Consider the following 24,789-nt stretch of genomic DNA (forward strand, 5'->3'; position numbering starts at 1 on the left):
TTATTATTATTATTATTATTATTATTATTATTATTATTATTATTATTATTTGAAACACAAGATGAGTCCACAGCAGACACTCTGCTGGCGGTTGTATTGGATCATACGTCGGACACTTCCCAAGTGTCTAGGGCTGTGTGATATATCGGCGAATAATGCGTGCAGATCCCAGTAAGGTGGCCTTCTGCAGCTGGCAGATGGTAATTTAGTTAGCACCGATTGTGTTTAAGTGCAGATCAAGATCTTTAGGCACTGCACCCAGTGTGCCGATCACCACTGGGACCACCTTGACTGGCTTGTGCCAGAGTCTTTGTAATTCGATCTTTAAATCCTCATATTGTGTCAGCTTTTCCAGTTGTTTCTCCTCAATCCTTCTGTCACTTGGGATTGCAACATCGACAGTCCATACTTTGTTTTTTAACACGATTGTGAGGTCAGGAGTATTGTGTTCCAAACCCCTGTATTATTATTATTATTATTATTATTATTATTAAACATTGAGGCTAGGTGGCCATCTGTCAGGAGTGCTGTGCTTGTGCTTTCGGTGCATAAAGGCAGAAAGGGATTGGACTCAATGGCCCAAAGGGTCTCTGCCAACCCTCTTTTTTATTATTATTGTTGTTGTTGTTGTTGTTGTTATTATTATTATTATTATTATTATTATTATTTATTGCTCGGTGGCCAACTGTAGTCCGGCCCTCCAGTGGTCCAAAGGATCGTGAACTGGCCCCCTGTTTAAAAAGTTTGGGGACCCCTGGTCTACACTGCTATATAATCCAGGTCAAAGCAGATCTGGATTCAGAAACTGAATTATATGACAGTGTAGATGGAGCCATAATGCAATTCAGTGCAGTTAAACTGCATTATATGAGTCTACACTGAACATATGCAGTTTTAAACTGCAGTATCTAGTAATATGACAGATTAAATGGGGCTTTGGAAAATGCTGCTGCTCCCTCAGCTTTGCAGGCTCCAATACCCTTCTCCAAATGAATAATAAAAATGGCTTTCCCCTCAATCTTAATGAGGAAATGCTCAAAGGGAGGCTGCGTATTTTATATTTTTGCTGTTCCGATAACGCACCACTTCTAATGGAAAGGATCTGCCCCCTCGGTGGTTAAAAAAGTCTTCCTTCTAACCCTAGAAGCAAGATCACCAAAGCCTCTGCCAGAGAGTTCAAATCGGAACCTTGGAATCGACGCGCATGTTCCGGGGGGGCTTAAAATGTCGAGGCACCGCCGGAGCGAAGCCGCGAGACACCCACTTCGAGCATGGAAGCGCCAGGGAGCAGCTGTGGGCACGGCGGCACCGGAGGCGAGGCTCCCCTGGGGCGAGGCTTCGGCTCCGGCTCCCCTAGTCCGGCAAAGCTCGAGGAGGGGAAGGAAGGGGGAGCCGCGGCGCCTGCGCAGTGGGCGCCGGGAGGGAGCTGGCTGGAGGCGCATCCTGCGGTGAGCGAGGGAAGGGCGGGACAACACCGTTGACAACGATGCGTGTGGATGGCCCGACTTCATTCAAATATTAGAAGGGTGGGATCATGTCAGGCAATCGCGTTTGATGCCTGCATCACCAACATTCACTTCTATTTTCTCGTGCTCAATGACTGGAGGCTATTTACTTCTTGTGTTCTCTGAGATATTCAATGTGTTGTCAAAGGCCTTCATGGCCAGAATCACTGGGTTGCTGTGGGTTGCTGTGTGTCAGACTACACCAGGCATGGGTAAACTTCGGCTCTCTATGTGTTTTGGACTTCAACTCCCAGAAATCCCAGCCAGCTTACTGGCTGTTAGGAGTTGTGGGAGTTGAAGTCCAAAACACCTGGAGGGACGAAGTTTGCCCACGCCTGCACTACAGGTGTCATTGAAATCCACAAGCATGTGGATAATTTCAACAGAAAGGAGGAAACCATGAAAATGAACAAAATCTGGCTACCAGTATCAAAAAACACCAGAATGAAGACAGTAAATAAATAAAGAAAACCACTCTTAAATGGGGGAATTCCAGACAGCAAACAATCAAGTGCCAGTTAACACCTCCCAAACAAATGATGTCCCCAAGCAGCAACAGCCAGGCTTTGCAGAGGCAAGGCTACTCAATACTAATCAAGCTTGCTAATTCCAACATTCACACTTTCTTCAACAGACAAGGGTTCTTTCTCCCACCCTAGACATTCCACAGATACACATACACCTCACTTGACTCATTCCAAACAGACCTCTGAACAAACCTGTAAGGATAACTGCTATAGATGGAGGCGAAATGTCTGGAGAGAATGCTACTGGAACATGGCCATACAGCCCAATAAACTCACAGCAACCCAATCTGAGATGATTTATCTTGGCACGTCTCCTTGCATTCCGACTAAAATTTCTCTTATGAACCCCAATTCATTTTAATTGGGTTCTGGATATAAAAACTATCAGATCACAGAGTCTATAAAGTAGCAGGAAACCCATATCCAGTTTGGATGCTTGTTAAGAACTTGTAAAGCAGTAACGTTGGGTAGCTAGTTCTCATTTCCAAGTAGGAATGTGCAAGTTTTAGAGAATGGTAGAGAACAGTTCTTTGTCTGAGCTTGGGTTAGGGATCACATATTTTTGTCAGGGTGTGAAAATCCATGATCTGATGTGATTTTTGCCATAATAACCCTCTTAGGACTTTGACATGTTCAAAGAAAGATTTTTCTTTTGGTTGCATAATCCAAATAATCAGCTGTCTGGGAAAGTATTAAAATCATTCAAGCCTATGAGATGCGAAGTTTACAACTGCAACCTTTACGTTTTTGACTTTTGGTTCTTAATATACCAAGTCCCATCAATTGGTTACGGCATCACACTGTGCCAGGAATGGGGGGAAATTCACCAGGGAGCCCTACTAGTACAGATAACTGACACGGGTGGAAAATATGTAGCCAACACTAGCCCTATCCTCCATTGCCAAAAGTGGCAGATCGTAGGGGTTGCAGTCCAATTAGACAATTGCACAATATCATTAGCATGTGTAACATACTCTGGATCTTAAATCAGGAATTACCCCTAATCATAACTGGGCAACTCACCATATTCAAACCTAATGAAAGTAGAATGTGCAATATTCACATGCACACAACCTTTATTGGCATACAACAATAAAATTGGCATACAACACAGGTATATACAACAAGAGGAAGTCACAGATAAAAGGAAAACATACTTAAAAGTTAGTCATCTCAAGGATAAAATTTGCGACAGTCTCACAAAAGAATTCATCAGAATTGTTCAATAGATATGCAATTTTACAACACCCTTACCATTGGGAACACTGAAAAAACAGAATTCTTGTATTTCATCCATATATTATCATACTTGGGGCAAACAAAAAGAATGATGAAATGTTTCGACAGATATCAAGTCACAACAACAAACCTTTTTACGTTCCACTTTTTTATATCTCCCATCCAAAAGAGCTGATGGCAACACATTACATCTTGCAGTCACCAAAGCTCTCCTCTGGGTGGGATTAATCAAAATGTGAAGATGTGCTGTCATGACTCCACGCTCGCATGGAATTAATGATGTGGTAGGGGAACAAGTTGTATTTGCTGCAAGAGTCAGATTTTGGAAATCAAGATCCTTGTAGGCTTCTACATTTGTGAGCATTAAGAGTGCTTCCAAGGACAAGCCATTTGCTTTGATCTTTCTGAGAATCAAATAATACCATTCTGAAATAAAATGATCTGATAGCAGAGGGAGTATAGCTATCGGGGTCTGCTTGAAAATGTATATGCAGCCAGAATTGTATAGCTCTCAATGCATAAGGCACATATCTAGAGAGACCCATGAATTTCCAGAGAAACTTGGAATGTGGTGTATTAAATGACAAATAGGGGAACCAATCCTAGCCTCAAAAACCTTGAGGGCAACAGGGATATATTGGTTACCCTTACTGTAGAAGAAAGGATATATTGCTGCAATATTGATATGTGCAGAAGCCATTACTGCTTGTCTTTGTGTATGTCTACATATTTCCCATCCATGTCAGTTATCAGATTATATCTATAGCAAATACCAAGGTATCGAAAGTATTTGACCTGTTCAGTTTTGTGGCCTCTGATCTACCAAGACATGGGCTTCCATTTTTTTTGGAAAAAATGAGAATTTTGGATTTAACATAGCTAATTTCCAGCCTATTTATTTTGCGGTAATTGGCAAAGCAATGAATTAAGTGTTTAAGGTTGATAGTTGGTAAAGGTTTTCCCCTGACATTAAGTCTAATCGTGTCTGACTCTGGGGGTTAGTGCTCATTTCCGTTTCTAAGCTGAAAAGCTGGCGTTGTCCATAGATGCATCCAAGGTCATGTGGCCGGCATGACTGCATGGAGCACTGTTACCTTCCCGCCAGAGCAGTACCTATTGATCTACTCACATTTGAATGTTTTTGAACTGCAAGGTTGGCAGAAGCTGGGGCTAACAAATGCTGTTGAATGGCGAGAGCTCACCCCGCTCCCAGATTTGAACCGCCGACCTTTCAGTCAGCAAGTTCAGCAGCTCAGTGGTTTAACCTGCTGTGCCACCAAGGGCTCAAGGCCGATACTAGATAAGAACTGTAACACAGCATCATCTGCATATAAAAGTAAGGGAATATATGTACATTGTGGGACTATGACCATTCACCAATGCTAAAGTCTGGGGTAAATCATACAGGAATATGTTGAAAAAAGTAGGAGCCAGTGTGTATCCCTGCTTGACCCCACGTGTAGCACTAATTCTAGAAATTAGCTGTCCTTCCTCAGAGCATCTAATTTGGCAAACAGTATTGGAGTACAGTTGTCTAATTAGAAACAAAAGTCTGGGATCAATATTCAAAGACTTCAACTTGTCCCACAACAGGTTTCTTGTTACGCAGTCAAAGGCCCCTTTTAGATCAGTGAAGGCAGCAAATAGCTTGGAAGCTTTATGTGTGGAGTATTTGTTTGCCAAATATGAATGTACTAAGCAGTGATCCAAGGCTGATGTATTTTTACAGAATCCAGCTTACTCAGGGTCGATGATTTTGCTATGGTCCAGCCAGGTTTGCAACTTAATAGGAATTTTGCATAAAGCTTTCCAATAACCGATAGAAGGTCAATTGGCCGGTAATTGGAAGGATCAGTAGGATCACCCCTTTTGCAGATTGGTACTATAATGGCAAATTGCCAACTATTTGGTAGGATGCCTATGTTGTTAATGATGTTGAATGTGCTAGGTTGTCATCTGTGCCAGGCCAAAATTGGGAAGCCTCTGGATATTATTATTATTATTATTAGTATTATTATTATTATAAAATGATAATAAAATAATGCATTAACTAGGCCTAGAAAAAAATGCTAGGGACTTCTACTTTTCCCTTCTGAACTTCTCTTTGTTATACTCCTAGCTTAAAGAGAAGCCCTTGCTCTAGGTGAGGGTTGTCAATAGCATGTTCCTCTAGACTTCGTTGACTTGGAGTTCCCAATATTCCTCACCACTGGCTATGCTGGTGGAGCCTGATGGGAACTACAGTTCAACAGCATCTGGAAGGCCATGTAGTGTTCACCTTTGGCTTAAATCCCCAGGTCCAACAATGGTTCCACAAAAGCACTGAAAGGTCATTTTTCTAATCTCTTCAGTGAACATCAGAAGCTTTGAGTGAAATCATTCCATTACAGTGATAGCTGCCCACAGCCCCTTCCTGTGTTTGGGGCTGGACAAAACCAACAATAAACATTATTATTATTTTATTGTATGACACAGAAAACAAGATAGACATGCTGGATTTCATATCACAAAATCACAAGTCGAACACTTCCCAAGTGTCTAGGACTGTGTGATGTATTTTCGGATGATGCGTGCAGATCCCAGTAGGGTGGCCTATTATTATTATTATTATTATTATTATTATTATTATTATTATTATTATTTTATTTCTTACCTACCCCTCCTTGGCCAGAAAGCCTAGGACATAACTTATTTGACGAACAAGCTTGGGAAAATGTTTGCACCTCTCTTGCACTCGAAAGGACATTTGGATGACAGTTTCATTGGCCTTTTACAAAATATGATCACTGAGCCCTTTAACAGACTTTATCTGCAATAAATCTTTTAGCAGGCCTTTCTCTTGCCACTCTTTTCTTGAAAGAAACTGTGTGTGCCATGCTTTCGGAGGAGGTCTGCCAAAACTCCCTGCCGTTTATGGGAAAACATTTCCAAAAATGTCATGGATACAGTTCAGGATTTCGGGAGACAGGGTTGCATACCATATAACTGCGCTTGACGAGGTTTTACATGCGTCACTTATTTTTGTTATTTTAGTTTACAAGGATGATGTCGCTGGATGTGGCTGACAGCAGTGGGGTGTATGCTGCCTTCTTAGTCTACTTAGACCTCTTAGAAGGTAAGTTAATTGGATATCTTCAAGAATAGATTGTAATTTTAAAAAAAATATATGTGAGAATAAAAGACTAGTAAAAGGCAGGGAACCTGTGGCCCTCTGGATACTAGTGGGCTGCATTCCCCTAACCATTGGCCTTGCTGGTGGGGATGATGGGATTTGCAGTGCTGAATATCTCAGGGTTGCAGGATCTAAAATATGCATCCTAATTTAAGGATGTCCCACAATTTTTTTTGCAGTTTAATAAAACTTTTCCATGTTTTTATGATAGATTCAATTAGGAAATGACATTTATAACCCAGGAATAAAAATCATGCTACATAGTGTAATAGGGACACGTGTCTCCCCCCTTTTTTCCTGAAAGAAGAAAAATTGTAAAAAAAAAATGTGTTGTGGATTTTTATTTTTGGAATTAAGATTAAAATATGTAAGATAAATATTTATTCACATATTTATTTCCTCTCCCTCCCTAAATGCAATGATAATAATAATAATAATAATAATAATAATAATAATAATAATAATAATAATAACAACTTTTTTTGTATCCCACCTCCATCTCCCCGAAGGAACTTGGGGCAGCTCACATGGGGACAAGCCCGAACAACATAGGTTAAAACAGATCAGTAAAATTAAAACATTATAGCCACATCAAACAGCGATTTAGAACCTGAACAGTAATAATTACTGGGGGGGGGGGGGGGGGAATTCTAAAAAATCTAAGTGATAGGTAGACTTTTATCTCATATCATTGTAATTCTTATTGGTTTTCTTTTCCTGTTCTCAGAGGTTTACCTCTGTTTTGCTTTATAAAGGGCTAGATGAAATGAAATACCGTATATACTCAAGTATAAGCTGACCTGAATATAAGCCAAGGCACCTAATTTTACCACAAAAAAACTGGGAAAACATTGACTCCAGTATAAGCCGAGATACCAATATTAAATTACATTAATTGAGGCATCAGTAGTTTAAATGTTTTTGAATCTTTACATCAAACTGTAATTTGACTGTTCAACTCTGATTAAATTCATCTTCTTCAATGTAAATGTGCTTATTTATCCTTTTAATAATCATAGAGTGAAATAATAAATGTAATAATAATAATAATAAATGCAGTAAAATAATAAATGTAATAATAAATAGAGTAAAATAATAAATGTATTAATAATAAAAATAATAATAACTTTATTCTTATACCCCGCCCCATCTCCCCGAAGGGACTCGGGGCGGCTTACATGGGGCCATGCCCGGACATAGCAATATAAAAGCACATAATGTAATAAAACAAATCAATCAACAATAAAAACAGCAATATTGATAAAAACAGTCATAAAAAGTCAGCATACAAAATAGGTATTAAAAACATGAGTTGAATTCACGGATCTGAGTAAATAGAGTAAAATAATGTAAAAGTAACAATAGAGCAAAATAATAAATGTAATAATAATAATGATGATGATGATTAATAGAGTAAAATAATAAATGTAACAATATCAATAATAATAATAGAGAAAAATAATAAATATAAGTATAAGCCGACCTGAATATAAGCCCACCAGGACCCCCACCCGAGTATAAGCCGAGGAAGTTTTTTTTTCAGTCCTAAAAAAGGGCTGAAAAACTAGGCTTATACTCGAGTATATACAGTATTATTTTTTTTTACTGAAGTCATTCGATTCTTCCATTTGTATTTGTGTTCTGTTGCTCCCCCTAATTGATTCATAAAAGCAAAGCAGTTCCTTATCTTTCAGGATCTTGTCACTTCAATAAGATTTTATAAAGCAAATTATATTTTGAATGAATTGTATTTTTAATCTATCAAACTTTTAGGCCAAGCTATTATACATGATGATGCATTTTATATTCAATTTGTAAAAAGTACTAATGTCTTCAAAGAAGAATTTTGAAAATGACAGTGAGAACTGAAAATCTAGCACTATTCATCTGTTCTTTGTTACTGTCCCTGATATACCCATCAGTTAGAAATTGGCATGAGGTGTCCTACTTTGGCCTGGGAGAATTGCAGCTTGTGTGCCTTCGTGGGCGAGAGAAAGAAGATGAGGATTTGCAAATGGTGGTGCCAACGCCTGTCCACCTATCCTTCAGCCATGAAAGGTGAGCAAGTCCCCATGGAGGTTTATAGGTAAAGAAACTGTGGGATGGGAATGCTCAGGGCTATTCTGTATGCTACAGTTTGGCTTTACAGTGCCTGGTGAAAGGCCGGATCCTGTCTTTGTGAGCCTTTTGGAAACTTCATCTGGTTTAGAATATTTCAGCCAGGTTATTAACCGGGACTTGTTGGAGCTAATACAACCTTAAATGCCCTTGGCTTGGTGTGGCTGAAGGATTCTGTGTGATTTTGCTTTTCTATTCAGATCCTCACTGGAGGTGTATCCTTTTTAGACATTTCGAGAGTGACACTTGAGGAGTAAACGCTGTAAATGCAAAATTGTAAAATGCATTTACAATTCTGTAAATGCTTCTGCCGATTTACAGAATTGTGTCTCAAAATACTTTTTTTTTGGCACAATTTTAAAAAATCTTAAACAGCTTTCTTTCTGTACCACCTAAATTTTTGGATGAATAAATTCTGGTGACTATTCTGTTGTTCAAAAGTATAAATATATTTGTATTGTTTTCTATGTTTTGAAGATATTATATTACAGTAGAGTCTTGCTTATGCAACCTTCGTTTATTTATTTATTTATTTACAGTATTTATATTCCACCCTTCTCACCCCGAAGGGGACTCAGGGCGGATCACATTATGTATATATAGGGCAAACATTCAATGCCCATAAACACATCGAACTGAGACACAGACAGACAGACAGACGCAGAGGCAATTTAACCTTCTCCTGAGGGGATGTTTGATTCTGGCCACAGGGGGGAGCAGCTGCTTCATCATCCACTCTGACGGCACTTCCTCATTCCAATGTTGTAAATTAGTTAAATTTGCCTCCCCACTTTTATAAGCGGTACCTTATTTCCTACTTGATAGATGCAACTATCTTTCAGGTTGCTAGGTCAACAACAAGCAGGGGCTATATTTTATTTTTAATTGACGGGTGCTCACCCCGCCACGGGCTAGCCTCGAACTCATGACCTCATGGTCAGAGTGATTTATTGCAGCAGCTGTTTACCAGCCTGCACCACAGCCCGGCCCCATGAACGTTTATCCAACGTTCTGTATTATCCAACGCAGTCTGCCTCCTGCCTGGATCCATAGCTGTTTCTGTTAGAGACTAGCCCGGAGGGGAAATAAAGGAGAGAATTCCAGGAGACCAATAAAACAAGCCTTTTATTATCACAGCTGATGATAAGGCAAAACAATCGTAGGTACCCACATTTTGTGGGTCCGTACCATGCAAATGGCCGTCGCAACATGTGTGTAGCAAACAAAGAATTTTATATCTCGGCTTATCTACAATTGACCAATGGCTGAGGGTCTTCCCCACCTTCCACACCTACTTGGCACAAGTGATACCAATTACCTCACTTGTTTACTCTGAGCTTTCTTCTCCCTTTCGAACTTTCTGGAGGAAGGCACCAGCTCACAGGAAGGGAGGGGCATATGCACAGGCAAAGTTACATAGACAATCGTTTACTATTTTTCTGGCTTATGGTCCCTACATTTCCATTGGCAGAAACGCACGGCAGGCCAACACTCCCAACAACACAAGTGCAGCCACACTCCCAAACAAGTGGCAGACTTGTTATAAACATGTTGTTTTGGTGCTTAATTTGAAAATCATAACGTAATTTGATGTTTAATAGGCTTTTGCCTAATCCCTCCTTATTATCCAACATTTTTGCTTATCCAACGTTTTGCCGGTCGGATAAGTGAGTATCTATTTTATCTCTTAAGGTAAGCCATCTTGGAGGACTTACGGTAAGACATCCTGGAGGACTATTTCATTTTATTGATGAAATATACACATATTTCATCAATAAGAAGCCAGCGTGTTTTCTGTTTGACATTTCTAATTGTCACAGGCCCCTTCTACACTGCCATATAATCCAGATTATCTGCTTTGAACTGGGTTATCTGAATCTACACTGCCATATTATCCAGTTCAAAACAGATAATCTGGATTTTATATTGCAGTGTAAAAGGGACCACAGGCAGAGACGGGCTAAGAATTTGACCAGGCTCTTGATTCGGCAGGCATTCCTGCCTCAATGTTCAAGTGTAAAACCAATCCAGGTGGATACAACCTGTTGGACAGATCCTCATTGTTTAGGATTAGTTTCTGTCTGTTCCACCTTCCCTTCCCCAGGGATTAAAAACAAATCTTTAGAAAAAGAAGAAGACTAAATGATGGACTTGCAGCGTCCCTGAAGTGTAAAGGGTTGATGGCATTCAAATGGCATAGTCTTTTCCACACTCATGTTCTGGAGTGCAACCTCCTCCCTCTTCCCTTTGCAGGAAATGATACAGGATACCTCATTTCTGGTCTGGGGAAAAGGTGACCTTAACGTGAATGCTACTCAGAGTGGTGATCTGCAGACTGGAGTTGGTCCACAAGCCAACAGTTGCTGTAGAGCAGTGGTTCTCAATCTGGCATCCCCAGATGTTTTTGCCCTACAACTTCCAGAAACCCCAGCCAGTTTTCCAGCTGTTAAGATTTCTGGGAGTTGAAGGCCAAAAGCATTTGGGGACCCAGGTTGAGAACCACTGCTGTAGAGTATGATAGCTCTCCACATTAGACAGCTTGGGAAGAACTGTTTTATGCCATTTGCTGGATCATCCATCTATACCTTTGTTTACACCTTGCCTTTTCACTAAACTGAGACTGCAGGGAATCTACCTTTCACTAGCTGCCTGTTCCCAGTGGAAATCTCCTCATCCCACACAATTTAGGCGTGAGATAGAGAAAAGCAAAGATGGCAACTAGTTACCGTCTCTAGACATTAGAAAGGGAAATTAACAAACACATCAGGTTTTTCCAGACTTGGACACTGTATATCCTTGTAGTTTCCTGGGTACTCTGATATCATGCTTACAACACTATGGTGTATTTAAGAGTTATTGAGGGTTGTTTTTAGTGATCTCTTTATTATAGATATCTTGGAGTCATCATGTAGGGCCCGGGCTGTGGCGCAGGCGGGAGATCAAGCCAGTGCAATTAACTGCAATGAATCACTCTGACCAGGAGGTCATGAGTTCGAGCCCCGCTTGGAGCATATGTTTGTTTGTCTTTGTTCTATGTTAAAAGGCATTGAATGTTTGCCTATATGTGTAATGTGATCCGCCCTGAGTCCCCTTCGGGGTGAGAAGGGCGGAATATAAATGCTGTAAATAAATAAAATAAATAGTTTCTTCCTTACTCATAACTAACTTGCACAGTGTAAAGAAAGGAACAATAAATTATACAAATTAAGACAAATAATTTGTACCACGTGCAGTGTTCAGCTTTTCTTCTTCCACAATTTGTGATGGTTTGCCACCTCTGCTCTCCAATGGCAAACAGATCTCAATGTGTGCAATACAGCCAAAGAGAAATATATAGTTCAACTGTGGAAGGAATGATAGATCTGTGACTGCTTTGTTTCCTTCTGAGGAGGAAGTGGGGAAGGTCTTTTTCATTGCAGGAGTCAGCAATAAAGAGTTGACAGAGAATAAAGAGAGCATGTGTGCAAATGAGAACATGCTAGAAACTGTCTTTGCATTTTCCAGGTCTTCGCAATTGATCTGCATTAGGTTGGGTTAATGATAATGCAAATCTTGACTTTGTTGAAGCATGCTTTTATTATGTGGAGATATTGTATGATTTTCCTACAACCTCATTAAGGTTTTCATTCATGCAGTGTTTCCATAAGTTCACACTGTAGTGATGCTGTTTGCTCTCTTTGGCACTGTAGCAAAAGAGAGCCACTCTTGGCATGGCAACGAGTGAATGAATTACATTGATGGAAAGTCCACTTGGTGACTAGGCTTTCCAATTGGGCAAACATGTAGAGTGGAACTTCTCTCTAGCAGGCTCTTTTTTGTTTTTGGTTCTAAACTAGCAAGTGATTCCACTTACGAGTGTGTGCCTAATTCTGCTGTGAAGTCACAGTAAGACTTCTGAATAACAAGTGTGCGCAGCGTCACATATGTTAATTCATTTACTGCATCAAGCTCCACATGGAGGCAAAACGAATCCACCATTCACAAAAGAGTGGTATTAGTATTCGACCAGACATTTAGGTATAATAAATATGGGAGACAGCCAACTGTATTACATTTGTCCATATGTGCAGCTTGGCTTTGATAGTTCACATGATCAGAAAAGAGTATCGTCATCGGCTCAGTTAACCTCTTCGCTCTGTCTGCAGTGTTTGTCTCTTTCTGATTCTCCTGTCCTGGAACAACATTTGCAATTCCCCGTGGTTTAAAATCAGAATTAATTTTTACTAGGCGTGCATTAGGTGTTACAGCAGGCTCCTCTAACCTAGTACCTTCCAGATGTGTTGGGCGGGAGCGCCTCCCTTTTTCAGAGTTTTGCTGGCTGGGTTATGGAAATTACAGCGCCAACACATCTGGAGGGTTGGGGAAGGCTGGGCTACAGAGTGCAGGATGAAAGAAAATAGGAATGATTCAGGGAATACTTGCAGAAGAAAACAACAACAGGAAAGCAAGTCTGATTTAGCATTCTAGAAGCATCCCCAGGAAGACTTTTTCACAAACATCCCCAAGGCTGGAGATTTCCAGGTCAGAACTGTTAACCAAAGATTTTGCTCTAGTGCTTCTCAGTTCAAATCTCAGCTTCTTTGTTGAAAAGCAGAACAAAGGTTCATTACCGGCTGCACATGGCTTTCCTGAATGGGTAACATATGTCCAGTGTCAAGTGCTTTTATTTTTTCTGAGCAGAGAAAAGAAATAAAAGCTGCAATAACACTGACATCTTGTTCTGGCACGGTCTATATCGCATTAGCTCATTTCTCTGGCTGCTCAGTAGCCATTAGCAAGGAGCTTTGGAATACTAAGAGTAATAAAATGGGCTTCTCAAACAGGCCTTTGCATTGGCTCTCAACAAAGACAGTCTTTAACCTCGCTTGTGTCACTGTCTGGAAGCTTTTGTTTCCTTGTAAAGTGGGAAAATTTATTTATTTATTTTTATTTATTTACAGTATTTATATTCCGCCCTTCTCACCCCAAAGGGGACTCAGGGCGGATCACATTACACATATAAGGCAAACATTCAATGCCTTAACATAGAACAAAGACAAGACAAACGCGGGGCTCCGATCTGGCCTCGAACTCATGACCTCTTGGTCAGAGTGATTTCTTGCAGCTGGCTGCAGCTGGCTGCTCAACAGCCTGCACCACAGCCCGGCCCATGTATGTAATAGCTGTAGTGCTTCTGGAGGATGACAATGTTGTTGTATACTTTCAAGTTGTGCGACAAGGTTTTCTCGGGCTGAAAGAGCGTGACTCACCAAAGGTTGCCCAGTGGGTTTCCATGGCCAAACAAGGAATTGAACTCTAGTCTCCAGAGTCTTAGTCCAATGCTCAAACTACTAACCCAAATAATAAATATTAGACCTTCCCTTCAATTAGGCTTGGGCTATAGTTATTGTATACCTTTTCTGGTCTAGGATTTTAGGGTACAAATCCAGGGCCCCAGAAGGAACCCCCAGATGTTGTGGTACTGACTTTCCATATTTCAAGTCAGGCTGGGTGAAACTCATTTCTACTTAAAGTACCCCCAATATGCAATAACTCCATATCTTTACTGAATTTAGAGGAGGGGGTAGAGCGGTGGAGCATCTCCTTTGAATGCAAGTGTCCATACTACTTTGTCTCCAGGTCTGGCCAGAAAAGTCCCTGTCTGAGTTCCCTTCCACACAGCTGTATAAAATCCACACTGAACTGGATTATATGGCAGTGTGGGACTCAAGATAATCCAGTTCAAAGCAGATATTGTGGATTATCTGCCTTGATATTCTGGGTTATATGGCTGTGTAGAAGGGCCCTGAGACCTTGGAAAGCTGCTGCTAGTCATTGTCCACAGTACTAGGATAGATGGATCGTTGGTCCAACTTAGGGCCTTTCCACACAGCCCTATATCCCAGAATATCAAGGCAGAAAATCCCACATTATCTGCTTTGAACTGAAATATATGGCAGTGTGGACTCAGATAATTCAGTTCAAAGCAGATATTGTGGGATTTTCTGCTCCAGCTCCAGCTCCAGCTCCTGCCAATCTAGCAGTTCGAAAACATGCAAATGTGAGTAGATCAATAGGTACTGCTCCGGCGGGAAGGTAACGGCGCTTCATGCAGTCATGCCAGCCACATGCCCTGGAGATGTCTATGGACAATGCCGGCTCTTCGGCTTAGAAATGGAGATGAGCACCAACCCCCAGAGTCAGACATGACTGAACTTAACGTCAGGGGAAAACCTTTACCTTTTTTAGGGCTGTGTGGAAGGGACCTCAGTATAAGGCAACTTCTTGTGCCACTCAGTTGTCTTAAGTTTTCAGAAATTCAGAATAAATGTTGAAAATGGTGAGTCACCACCAAGTGTCTCTGTCTTCATCTGACTCTCTGAACCGGTATTTCCGTGCTTTATCCCACAGCGCTTTTGAAGTTGGAAATGTTCTTGGCCAGCATGCATTATTTTATCAACTTGACGCATAGCCTATCAATATCCTTATTCATGGCAGATGTGCTATACAATGCCTGCAGTGTAATCATGGGCAGAAAGCTTCACAGTCAGATCCCCTTCTGTCTCCCTTTCACAAATGACCTTTGTAGAAGTAGAGCTCATCAAGAATTCTGTACGTTTGCTCTAACAATGATGCCTTGAGGCCTCGGAAATGCCGACTTCCTTAATTCCAGAGATGCATTCCCTTGTAGGATATTCTCTAAATCATCTCCAGCACCAAAAGGATATGTAGCAACTAACTGGCATGCTTATAGTGTGGATAAAATAGCAACCGTGTCATTAGCACCAGTTCTATACACTTTTAAGGTGGTCTCAATTAAGAAAATTGATTTGTGACTAAGAATTGGCCTTCCGAGCAGCTGCTTAATATTTCTCAGTGTATTCTCTCTTGTTTCTCACTCTCCTCTTATGAGACAGCTACCTTGGGATCCAGAATGAGCTGGCTTTTAAAATGTAATATTCATGACAGTGTGGAGGTACCAGCTGGCCTATGTGACTGGTATATATTATTCTGTCCAATTTATGGGAGTTGGGTGGAAAGTGGGAGGAAGACTTTGTGTGAGCACATCTGGCTGAGGAGGAAGAGCGTTGGTTAAAATCTCGGTGGTTTATGGCCTCAGATTCCAAGGAGAATGTGTAAAGTAGCCTATGCCCCTTTTCACTGTTGCCCTTGGAGAACTGGTATGAAAAGGCTCAAAATCCTCTTGCACTATTTGCTTTGGAAGTACTCTCCATAGCTTTAATTTTTTTTCCATCACATCAAGGAGCAATGATAGGAAAGAACAGCAGTGATGTCAATGAAGCTCCATTTTGTCACCAACGCATGATCTTGCCTTCCATGAGGAACTCTATGCAAGCTTTGCGATTCTTGCTTGCATTTGTCTCCAGAATTCAGCAAAAACAGTTTTCATAATCATTCAGTGCTTTGATGAAAGCAAGAAGGAGTGTATTGAACTTTGATAGCAGCATTCCAGCTGCTGCTCTTTGGCCCCTTCTTCACTGCCATGTAAAATCCAGATTATCTGCTCTGAAGTGGATTATATGGCAATCTAGACTCATATAATCCAGTTCAAAAATGATAATCTGGATTGTATGACAGTGTAGAGGGGGCCTTTGACTTAGCCGACTCTGATGCCTTTGCTATCAGGTAGTCCCCTTCTACACTGCCCTTCCAGACAGGCCCTATATCCTATATCTGATCAAAGGTTTTCCATTTATCCCAGACTGTCTATCAGTGAGCATCCAGTTTAATGCAGAAACCCTGGGATCAGATCTTGGGATCTAGGGCCTGTCTGGAAGGCCCTTTAATAGTCCAGATTATCAAAGCAGATAATCCACATTTTCTGCTTTGAACTGGATTATATGAGTCTACACTGCCATATAATCCACTTCAAAGCAGATAATCTGGATTGTATATGGCAGTGTAGAAGGGGCCTTAGATTCCCTTTTATTTGGACAGGACACATTAGGCTCAACAGACTAGAATATATCCATTTACCTATGTGACAACTCACCATTCAACCATTGATTGAATGGGTCTATTTTAAGTTGGATGTCCAGCTCCACATTATAACTTTATAATAATAACTTAATTTTTTTATCCCACCTCCATCTCCCTGAAGGGACTCGGGACGGCTCATATGGGGACAAGCCCAATCAAACATGGGTTAAAAACACAACCAGCAATTTAAAATATCATATGTACATAAACCCCATAAAACAACGTCAGCAGCAGTTTAGAACATGAGTAATAATCTTGATTGTATGGCATAAGCACTTTGCACTATTTTAAATTTTGTATATTGTATATTATAATTTAATGTTTATTTTATTGTACTATGGTGCATCGGCATAAATTGCCAGTCTGTAAGTCGCCCTGAGTCCCCTCGGGTGAGAAGGGCAGGGTAGAAATGATAGAAATAAATAAATAAATAAATAAATACTGGAAATTCAAAACATAGACCTCTGGGTAGGGCTTAATTGATGGTGTCAGACAGTAATAAGTATGGCGGAGAGCCGTGTCAGTAATAACACTAAAGCCTATGGGACAGGGACTGTAATAAAGTGTAGTAACTGAAGGTAAAGTATCGAGCATCTTGTGAGACTACTTATTCAAAGGCACACCAGAACATCCATGTTTTTAAGTCCCTACGAAAGGTGGACAGGTTGGGTGCCAGTCTAATCTCCGTGGGAAGGGAGGTCCAGAGCCAAGGGGCCACCACCGAGAAGGCCCTCTCCCTCATCCCCACCAACACTCTTGAGACAGGTGGGAACGAGAGGAGGGCCTCCCCAGCAGATCTTAGACCCATTACAGGTATTCTTCAACCATGATGTAATTTGAATTGACATGATGTTCCATTCCCCCCACATACTCCAAATTTAGTGAATTTCATGTTTTTGCTTTTACATGATTTGGAATCAACTCTGCCCCTACATAGAATCATAGAATCGTAAGAGTTGGAAGAGACCTCACGGGCCATCCAGTCCAACCCCCTGCCAAGAAGCAGGAAAATCTAATTCAAAGCACCCCCCAACAGATGGCCATCCAGCCTCTGCTTAAAAGCCTCCAAAGAAGGAGCCTCCACCACACTCTGGGGCAGAGAGTTCCACTGCCGAACGGCTCTCACAGTGAGGAAGTTCTTCCTAATGTTCAGGTGGAATCTCCTTTCCTGTAGTTTGAAGCCATTGTTCTGAATCTTATGAATGTCTAATATTCAGAACAACTGTGCAAAATGCAGTTCAATTTTAGTGACACTGTTATCTCCAGATGATGATGATGACGAGGAGAAGAAGGAGAAGCAGAACTGGCCTTTTCATTTTTTTGAGATTTTTTAATACAGAAACTATGAGATGATTGCTGACAATTTAGTGTGCTTGTTTCATTGGCAAGACTGTCAATGCTTTCTTTCTTTCAGAATGAGGCAGATCATGAAGAGCGCCTGGGCTTTGGAGGAGGAGACACATTCCCCGCTGGCCATCACACTGGCTGTGGTTGAAACAGAGTCTACAATAGTCTACTATAAACTGACGGATGGTTTTGTAACACCAGAGCCTCCTAGTAACACAGAAGACACGGGCAATAAAGAATGGCGGAAGAAAAAAAGAAAGAAGTTTCCGAGTTGATCGGGAGATGAACCAATCACGTGTGCTTCAGATCTAAATCAGCCTGAAATTAAAATGTGCACTTGGGAGTCGGAACATCTGTTTTGAAAATCCTGGAAAATTGGCAGGATATTGAGGTGCATATCTGGTAATAAACTGAGACATCAAAGCTGTCATGAACCATTTCAGGAATCTGCCCATTCCTCATGAGTATGTTCACATTTGAAGGCTTTGTTTTAAAAGGAAAACTTTGGAAATGAAATGAAATTCTGTGCTTTGTTTTTTACTCAGTAATTGTCCCATAGGAACCTAAGAGTACTTAATTTTATGAAGCGATGCCTTTTTTCTAGCAAATTCCTCTGTGCATTTTACCATAAAGTATTCACAGCACCTGGTAAATTAAACTGCTTGACTGCAGGCTTCACATCGAGAAAAGCAATGTTCAGCCAAGTTTATAGTTCAGCTCAGACAAAAGAAGACAAACCCTGCCTACTCTTTTAATTCAGATGTACTGCAGCTGGGAGGAGAAGACTTCACTAACAACAGCTGTCATCACCAAATCTGCAAAATACATGGTCTCATCCAGTTAGCCAAAGATGAATTTAACAATAATGCAATGGATATAAGTGTTGGAGAAGTTCATAGTGTACCCTTCTAAAGCCTTTGTCTGCAAGGTGTTTGGGATTTCAGTTTAAAGAAGACATCATGCCTAATGATAAAGGATTCTGTGAGATATAGTCTAAAAGACTTGGAGGTCCAAAGTTTGGGAGCCAATTTATTCTTGCATTATGTTGTCGAAGGCTTTCATGGCCGGAATCACAGGGTTGTTGTGTGTTTTCTGGGCTGTATGGCCATGTTCCAGAAGCATTCTCTCCTGACGTTTTGCCTACATCTATGGCAGGCATCCTCAGAGGGTGTGAGGTATATACTTCATAACCTGCCATAGATATGTTTTGCCCATATCTATGGCAGGCATCCTCAGAGGGTGTGAGGTATATATCTCACACCCTCTGAGGATGCCTGCCATAGATGTAGGCAAAACGTCAGGAGAGAATGCTTCTGGAACATGGCCATACAGCCCAGAAAACACACAATACCCCTATTCTTGCATTATTGCAGTTGAGCTGGCAGGGTGGCAATAAAGTTGCTTGAGGCCCTCCTACACTGCCATATAGCCCAGATTATCTACTTTGAACTGAGTCTACATTGCCATATAATAATAATAATAATAATAATAATAATAACAACAACAACAACAACTTTATTTTTATACCCCGCCCCATCTCCCCAGTGGGGACTCGGAGCGGCTTACATGGGGACCAAGCCCGAAACATACAACAATAAAATGATAAAACAATTATTCCAACAGTAAAACATCAATATCAATAAAACCATCATAGTAATCAACATACAGCATAAAGTATTAAAAACAGGAGACTAAAACAAGGATCTGGGCCAAAGTGCAGAATATATCAAAATGGGAGAGGTAGTTTCTCAGTCAAAATAGTCCATAAAGTGCAAAATAGTAGTGGCAGAATATTCTATAGTTGGATGGGCAGATAGTTCAACCTAATAATCTAGTTTAAAGAACACAATCTGGATTTATATGGTAGTGTGGAAGAGGTCTAATACTATGACTTCCTATGTTAATGACTAAAATAATATTTGGAACAAATGCTACCTGGTTCAGATGCCAAAAAAGGTGTGTATTGCAGTGGCTGTATGCTTAGAATTCCTTCTTTCAAAAGTGTTAGAATGGAAAGGAAAACCTTGGAGTCAATCTATGCTGTAGAATGAATCAACTTCAACTGCCCTGATTCAGTGCTGTGGGGGGGGGGGGGGAGGGCTATAGTTGGTATCCTGATGCTTCATCAAACTACAAATCCCAGCATTACATAGCATTGAGCCTTGGCAATTAAATTAGAGATGGGGTCCCTCAAATAGGACCTACAGATGCAGCTCCTGAAGTAGCTTCCCCCTTTGCTTTGGCTTAACACTAAGATTACCGCATTACATGAATCTAATATCCACCCTGGAGACCCTGGTGGCGCAGTGGGTTAAACCCTGAGCTGCTGAACTTTCTGACCAAAAGGTTGACAATTCAAATCCAGGGAGTGGACTAAGCTCCCGCTGTCAGCTCCAGCTCCTGCCAACCTAGCAGTTCGAAAACATGCAAATGTGAGTAGATCAATAGGTACCGCTCCGGCGGGAAGGTAACGGCGCTCCATGCAGTCATGACCTTGGAGGTGTCTACGAACAACATTAGCTCTTCAGCTTAGAAATGGAGGTAAGCACCAACCCCCTGAGTCGGACACGACTAGACATAAGGTCGGGGGAAACCTATAACTTTACCTTTACCTACTTCATTCAGGACTATCGTTACATGAAGTGGAAAAATCTGGTGGCTGAAGACAGGGTTTCGGTTCTGGCTCAAACCCACCTGCATCAAGCAACCTGCAGTCCTCACAAGACTAAACCTAAAGCAATGTGGTTCTTGGCAAAAGAATGGTTGCCCCTCTCTGAGGCAAATGAATATACATTAGATATCTTCTTGAGCTTCTGCTGCAATAACTTAATTTGTAGGTTTTTAAGCAAGATAGAATTGCTCATCCATGGCAATCGTCTTCAGCACCAGAGGTTCACCTGGAAGATGCAAAGAAAGGAAGCAGGAGGTGTCCCTAAGCTGTTATTTCAGAGTTAATTTCTCTTACTATTGTCTCCATGACTCAAAAGGGAAGTCTTACCCAAAAGTATTTCCTCAATAGTAGAAAAAAAAGACAATCTTCAATGCACACACCAGAGGGCGCTTTTACATAAGACCTCAGAGCCCAAAAATAATCATGAAGTTTTCCTCCTACAGTAGAGTCTCACTTATCCAACATTTGCTTATCCAACGTTCTGGATTATCCAACGCAGACTGCCTCCTGCCCCGATCCACAGCTGTTTCGCTAGGCAGCAAGGATGGAACTTTTTGTGGATTTAACTTCCGACAGTGTTGCTACTGTAAGTTAATTTTATGCAATTCTATCTTTATTTGTAGTCAATTTGTTAGTAGCCAATGTTTTTGCAGTCTATGTTTCCAATATATTGCGATGTTTTGGTGCTAAATTCATAAATACACTCATTACTACATAACGTTACCGTGTTTTGGATTGCTTATTCTGGCAATTTGTTGTAAAACATGGTGTTTTTGGTGCTGGAATTTGTAAAATCATGACATAATTTGCCGTTTAATAGGCTTTTCTTTAATCCCTCGTTATTATCAAACATTTTCACTTATCCAACGTTCTGCTGGCCTGTTTGTGTTGGATAAGTGAGACTCTACTGTATTTGCAAAAATAACACAGAACTAGAATAAAGGACCAGTCTATCATGTTTGGAAATAACAAGTGTTATTATTTCTATTTCCTTCTATTTGCAGTTTTAAAAAAATATTAACTCCCCCTTTCAATCATCTGATAAATGAGTTGGATCTAAAGGGGAGGACTTATTTCTGCTGACATAACTGTTCCCAAGGGTAGAATCAAGACAGAGCTATTCCCTTGCTGACAGTCTCTAAACCTGTTCCAGGATATACAAAGGAGAAGAAAATAATAATAATAATAATAATAATAATAATAATAATAATAATAATAATAATAATAATTTTTTTTTTACCCCGCCACTATCTCCCCAGAGGGACTCGGGGCAGCTCACAGATATAAAACCAGCATACAGTGATATCAAATACAAATATCAAATACAAAAACACACAAATTTAAAAGGCATTAAAAATCACAATCATTATAAAACACATGAAAAACACAGCAATAAAAACATAAAATGAGCTGGGCAAAGTACACTGAGTGAAACTTGTAAACAAGAAGGAAGTGATGTCGCATTAGCACAGTGGTTCTCAACCTGGGCCCCCCAGATGTTTTGGCCTTCAACTCCCAGAAATCCTAACAGCTGGTAAACTGGCTGGGATTTCTGGGAGTTGTAGGCCAAAAACATCTTGGGATCCCAGTTTGAGAATCACTGCTAGCAGCTATCTCCTAGTGCACCACTGGATTTCAGCCAGTGCTTTCTGATGTAATTTTGCTAAAAATTATAGCACAGCTTTGTTTCCAGTAAGACAATGACAGCCCTGGTAGTACTGCTCATTAGTGTGATATAGAGACTATTTGCTAAGATACTTGAAGATATAAGTGCATGACAGAGGGATTTACAACCTCATCACCTTGAGATTGAGAAGCGTCTTCTCTGCGCTTCTCTGCACTGCTTGATCAGTGAGAATTGGTGTATATTCAACAAGCAATCATCTTCGACTTTTTGAAAAACCTGCAAAAAGCAGAAGGCTATAAGAAAATGTGCAAAGCCCATGTTTATATATAATATGTAATATATTAAATATATTATATATTAATATATTAATAATATATTAAAAGGTAAAGGTTTCCCCTGATGTTAAGTCCAGTGGTGTTAGACTCTGAGGGTTGGTGCTCATCTCAATTTCTAAGCCGAAGAGCCGGCATTGTCCGTAGACACCTCCAAGGTCATGTGGCCGGCATGACTGCATGAAGAGCCGTTACCTTCCCGCTGGAACGGTACCTATTGATCCACTCACATTTGCATGTTTTCGAACTGCTAGGTTGGCAGAAGCTGGGGCTAACAGCGGACACTCATTCCACTCCCCGGATTCGAACCTGCGACCTTTGGGTCCGCAAGTTCAGCAGCTCAGCGCTTTAACACACTGTGCCACCAGGGGCCCCTTGATCAGTGAGAATTGGTGTATATTCAATAACCAATGATCTTCAACTTTTTCAAAAACCTGCAAAAAGCAGAAGGCTATAAGAAAATGTGCAAAGCCCATGTTAGACTAATATATTAGGGCAATCAAAAAGACCAAACTCAAAATCTTGCTTTTTTCATGTCAGAAGTGACTTGAGAAACTGCAAGTCACTTCTGGTGTGAGAGAATTGGTCGTCTGCAAGGATGTTGCCCAGGGGATGCCTGGATGTTTTGATGTTTTGACCATCCTTGGGAGGCTTCTCTCATGTCCCCGCATGGAGCTGGAGCTGACAGAGGGAGCTCATCCACGCTGTCCCTGGGTTGGATTCAAACTGGCAACCTTCAGATCAACAAGTCATCAGTCCTGCAGCCACAAGGGTTTAACCCACTGTGCCACTGGGGGCTCCTAAAAAATCTTGCCTAATAAAGGTATTTACCTTTTTTTTAAAAAAAATGCACCATATAATCATTTTCTAACTTTACTAACAACTTTGACAGCATAGCAGGGGGTTGGACTAGATGTCTGATATGGTCTCTTCCACTTCTATGATGAAATTATTCTTCGGTGACCTGGAATGGGAAATATGAATCAAAGAGAAAAAGGTCTTCCTGTTTCCCAAAGAAGAGAATTTTTCTCAAGCGCTCTAAGATGGGTCAGGCTTGCCTCTGTGCCTCTGTGTGTCTTCTATTCTCCCAAACTCTTTTGCTCTTGCAGCCTCCTGCTCATTCTCTTCACCTACCTCCTGTTCCCAACTCTCTCACTCTCCCTGCAATATCAGGGCATTTGATTTCCTATTGTCCAAACATTTAAGCAACTTGGAGAAGTAGAAAGGGGGGCGCCTCGTTCAATGTAAGGGAAGCAGCCAAGTTGTTAAATTGTCCAAGTCAATTTAAAATACTGTCGTCTTCCAGGGCTCTGCCCAGTAATGCGGGCAGAGTTTAACCAAAACAACACCCAGTGTGTGCCAAAAACAGCTTTACTGAAACTCAAACACTACAATGCCCAAATACAAAACATAAAGACAGCGCATGGCTGAGGCTATAGATCAGTCCCAAGTTCAGTGGCACAAACAAATGTTAAGTGATCCAGGCAAACCAATGCCCATCATCCAAAAGCAAAAAATATATTTCCAATCCAGGAGTCACACATGAATGTGTCAGTCCACATCCCAACGCAGTGTTTCGGATCAGAGAGCACACAGCCAATCCAGGGTTCATCAAGGCACAAAACAAGATCTTACGAAACAGGTCTAGGCATCAGAATCTACACAGCCTGGGATAAAAACAGCCAGGGTACACATCCCAATACAATAGATACTTTTCTCCCAAAAAGCAGTCTCTTGCAAGATCTTTTCTACAGCTAGTCACAGCTGCATCCTATATCAGTCCTCAAATAATCTTTGCCGCCTGGGAAACACTACTTGGAAGGTCAACTTGACTTCTTGCTAACTAGGGGGAGATTAACCCCTTCCAAGCATTCTGCAGTGTCTGCTCTAAAACCACCAGACCGTTGGTCATGACAGATACAAACTGGAAAATATTACTACTTCTTCTTCTTCTTCTTCTTCTACTACTACTACTACTACTACTACTAATTATTATTATTATTAATAATAATAATAATAATAATAATAATAAAAACAACAGGAAAAACTCAGCCGCTATCAGGACCTCAAGATTGAACTTCAAAGACTCTGGCAGAAACCAGTGCAGGTGGTCCCGGTGGTGATCGGCACACTGGGTGCCGTGCCAAAAGATCTCAGACAGCATTTGGAAACAATAGACATTGACAAAATTACGATCTGCCAACTGCAAAAGGCCACCCTGCTGGGATCTGCACGCATCATCCGAAAATACATCACACAGTCCTAGGCACT

At 40.9% G+C, this 24,789-nt stretch overlaps 1 protein-coding gene across 2 annotated transcripts; it reads left to right on the forward strand.

The window, feature by feature from the left end:
- Positions 1 to 1,164: 1,164 nt before the first annotated feature.
- Positions 1,165 to 21,277, forward strand: tsen15 (tRNA splicing endonuclease subunit 15). 2 transcript variants are annotated; one of them, XM_062980731.1, is made up of 4 exons: positions 1,165 to 1,448; positions 6,305 to 6,386; positions 8,370 to 8,501; positions 21,059 to 21,277. In XM_062980731.1, exons 1-4 carry the CDS (start codon positions 1,272 to 1,274, stop codon positions 21,247 to 21,249), a joined length of 582 nt encoding a protein of 193 aa, XP_062836801.1. In that variant the 5' UTR covers positions 1,165 to 1,271; the 3' UTR covers positions 21,250 to 21,277. The 2 variants fall into 2 exon arrangements, with proteins under 2 accessions (XP_062836801.1, XP_062836800.1); XM_062980730.1 differs by lacking the exon at positions 21,059 to 21,277 and adding an exon at positions 17,956 to 19,502 and having other exon boundaries at positions 1,217 to 1,448; positions 8,366 to 8,501.
- The last annotated feature ends 3,512 nt before the right edge of the window (positions 21,278 to 24,789 follow it).

The sequence above is a fragment of the Anolis carolinensis genome, chromosome 4 (genome assembly GCF_035594765.1).
Source record: "Anolis carolinensis isolate JA03-04 chromosome 4, rAnoCar3.1.pri, whole genome shotgun sequence".
NCBI lineage: Eukaryota > Metazoa > Chordata > Lepidosauria > Squamata > Dactyloidae > Anolis > Anolis carolinensis.

What these genes read in the sequence shown, in the direction of transcription:
- tsen15 (XM_062980730.1), top strand. Translation starts at nt 1,272, where the DNA reads ATGGAAGCGCCAGGGAGCAGCTGTGGGCACGGCGGCACCGGAGGCGAG. An exon ending in CTACTTAGACCTCTTAGAAG is followed by an intron (nt 6,387 to 8,365) that starts GTAAGTTAATTG and finishes TATACCCATCAG; the next exon opens with TTAGAAATTGGCATGAGGTG. An exon ending in CTATCCTTCAGCCATGAAAG is followed by an intron (nt 8,502 to 17,955) that starts GTGAGCAAGTCC and finishes TCTTTCTTTCAG; the next exon opens with AATGAGGCAGATCATGAAGA.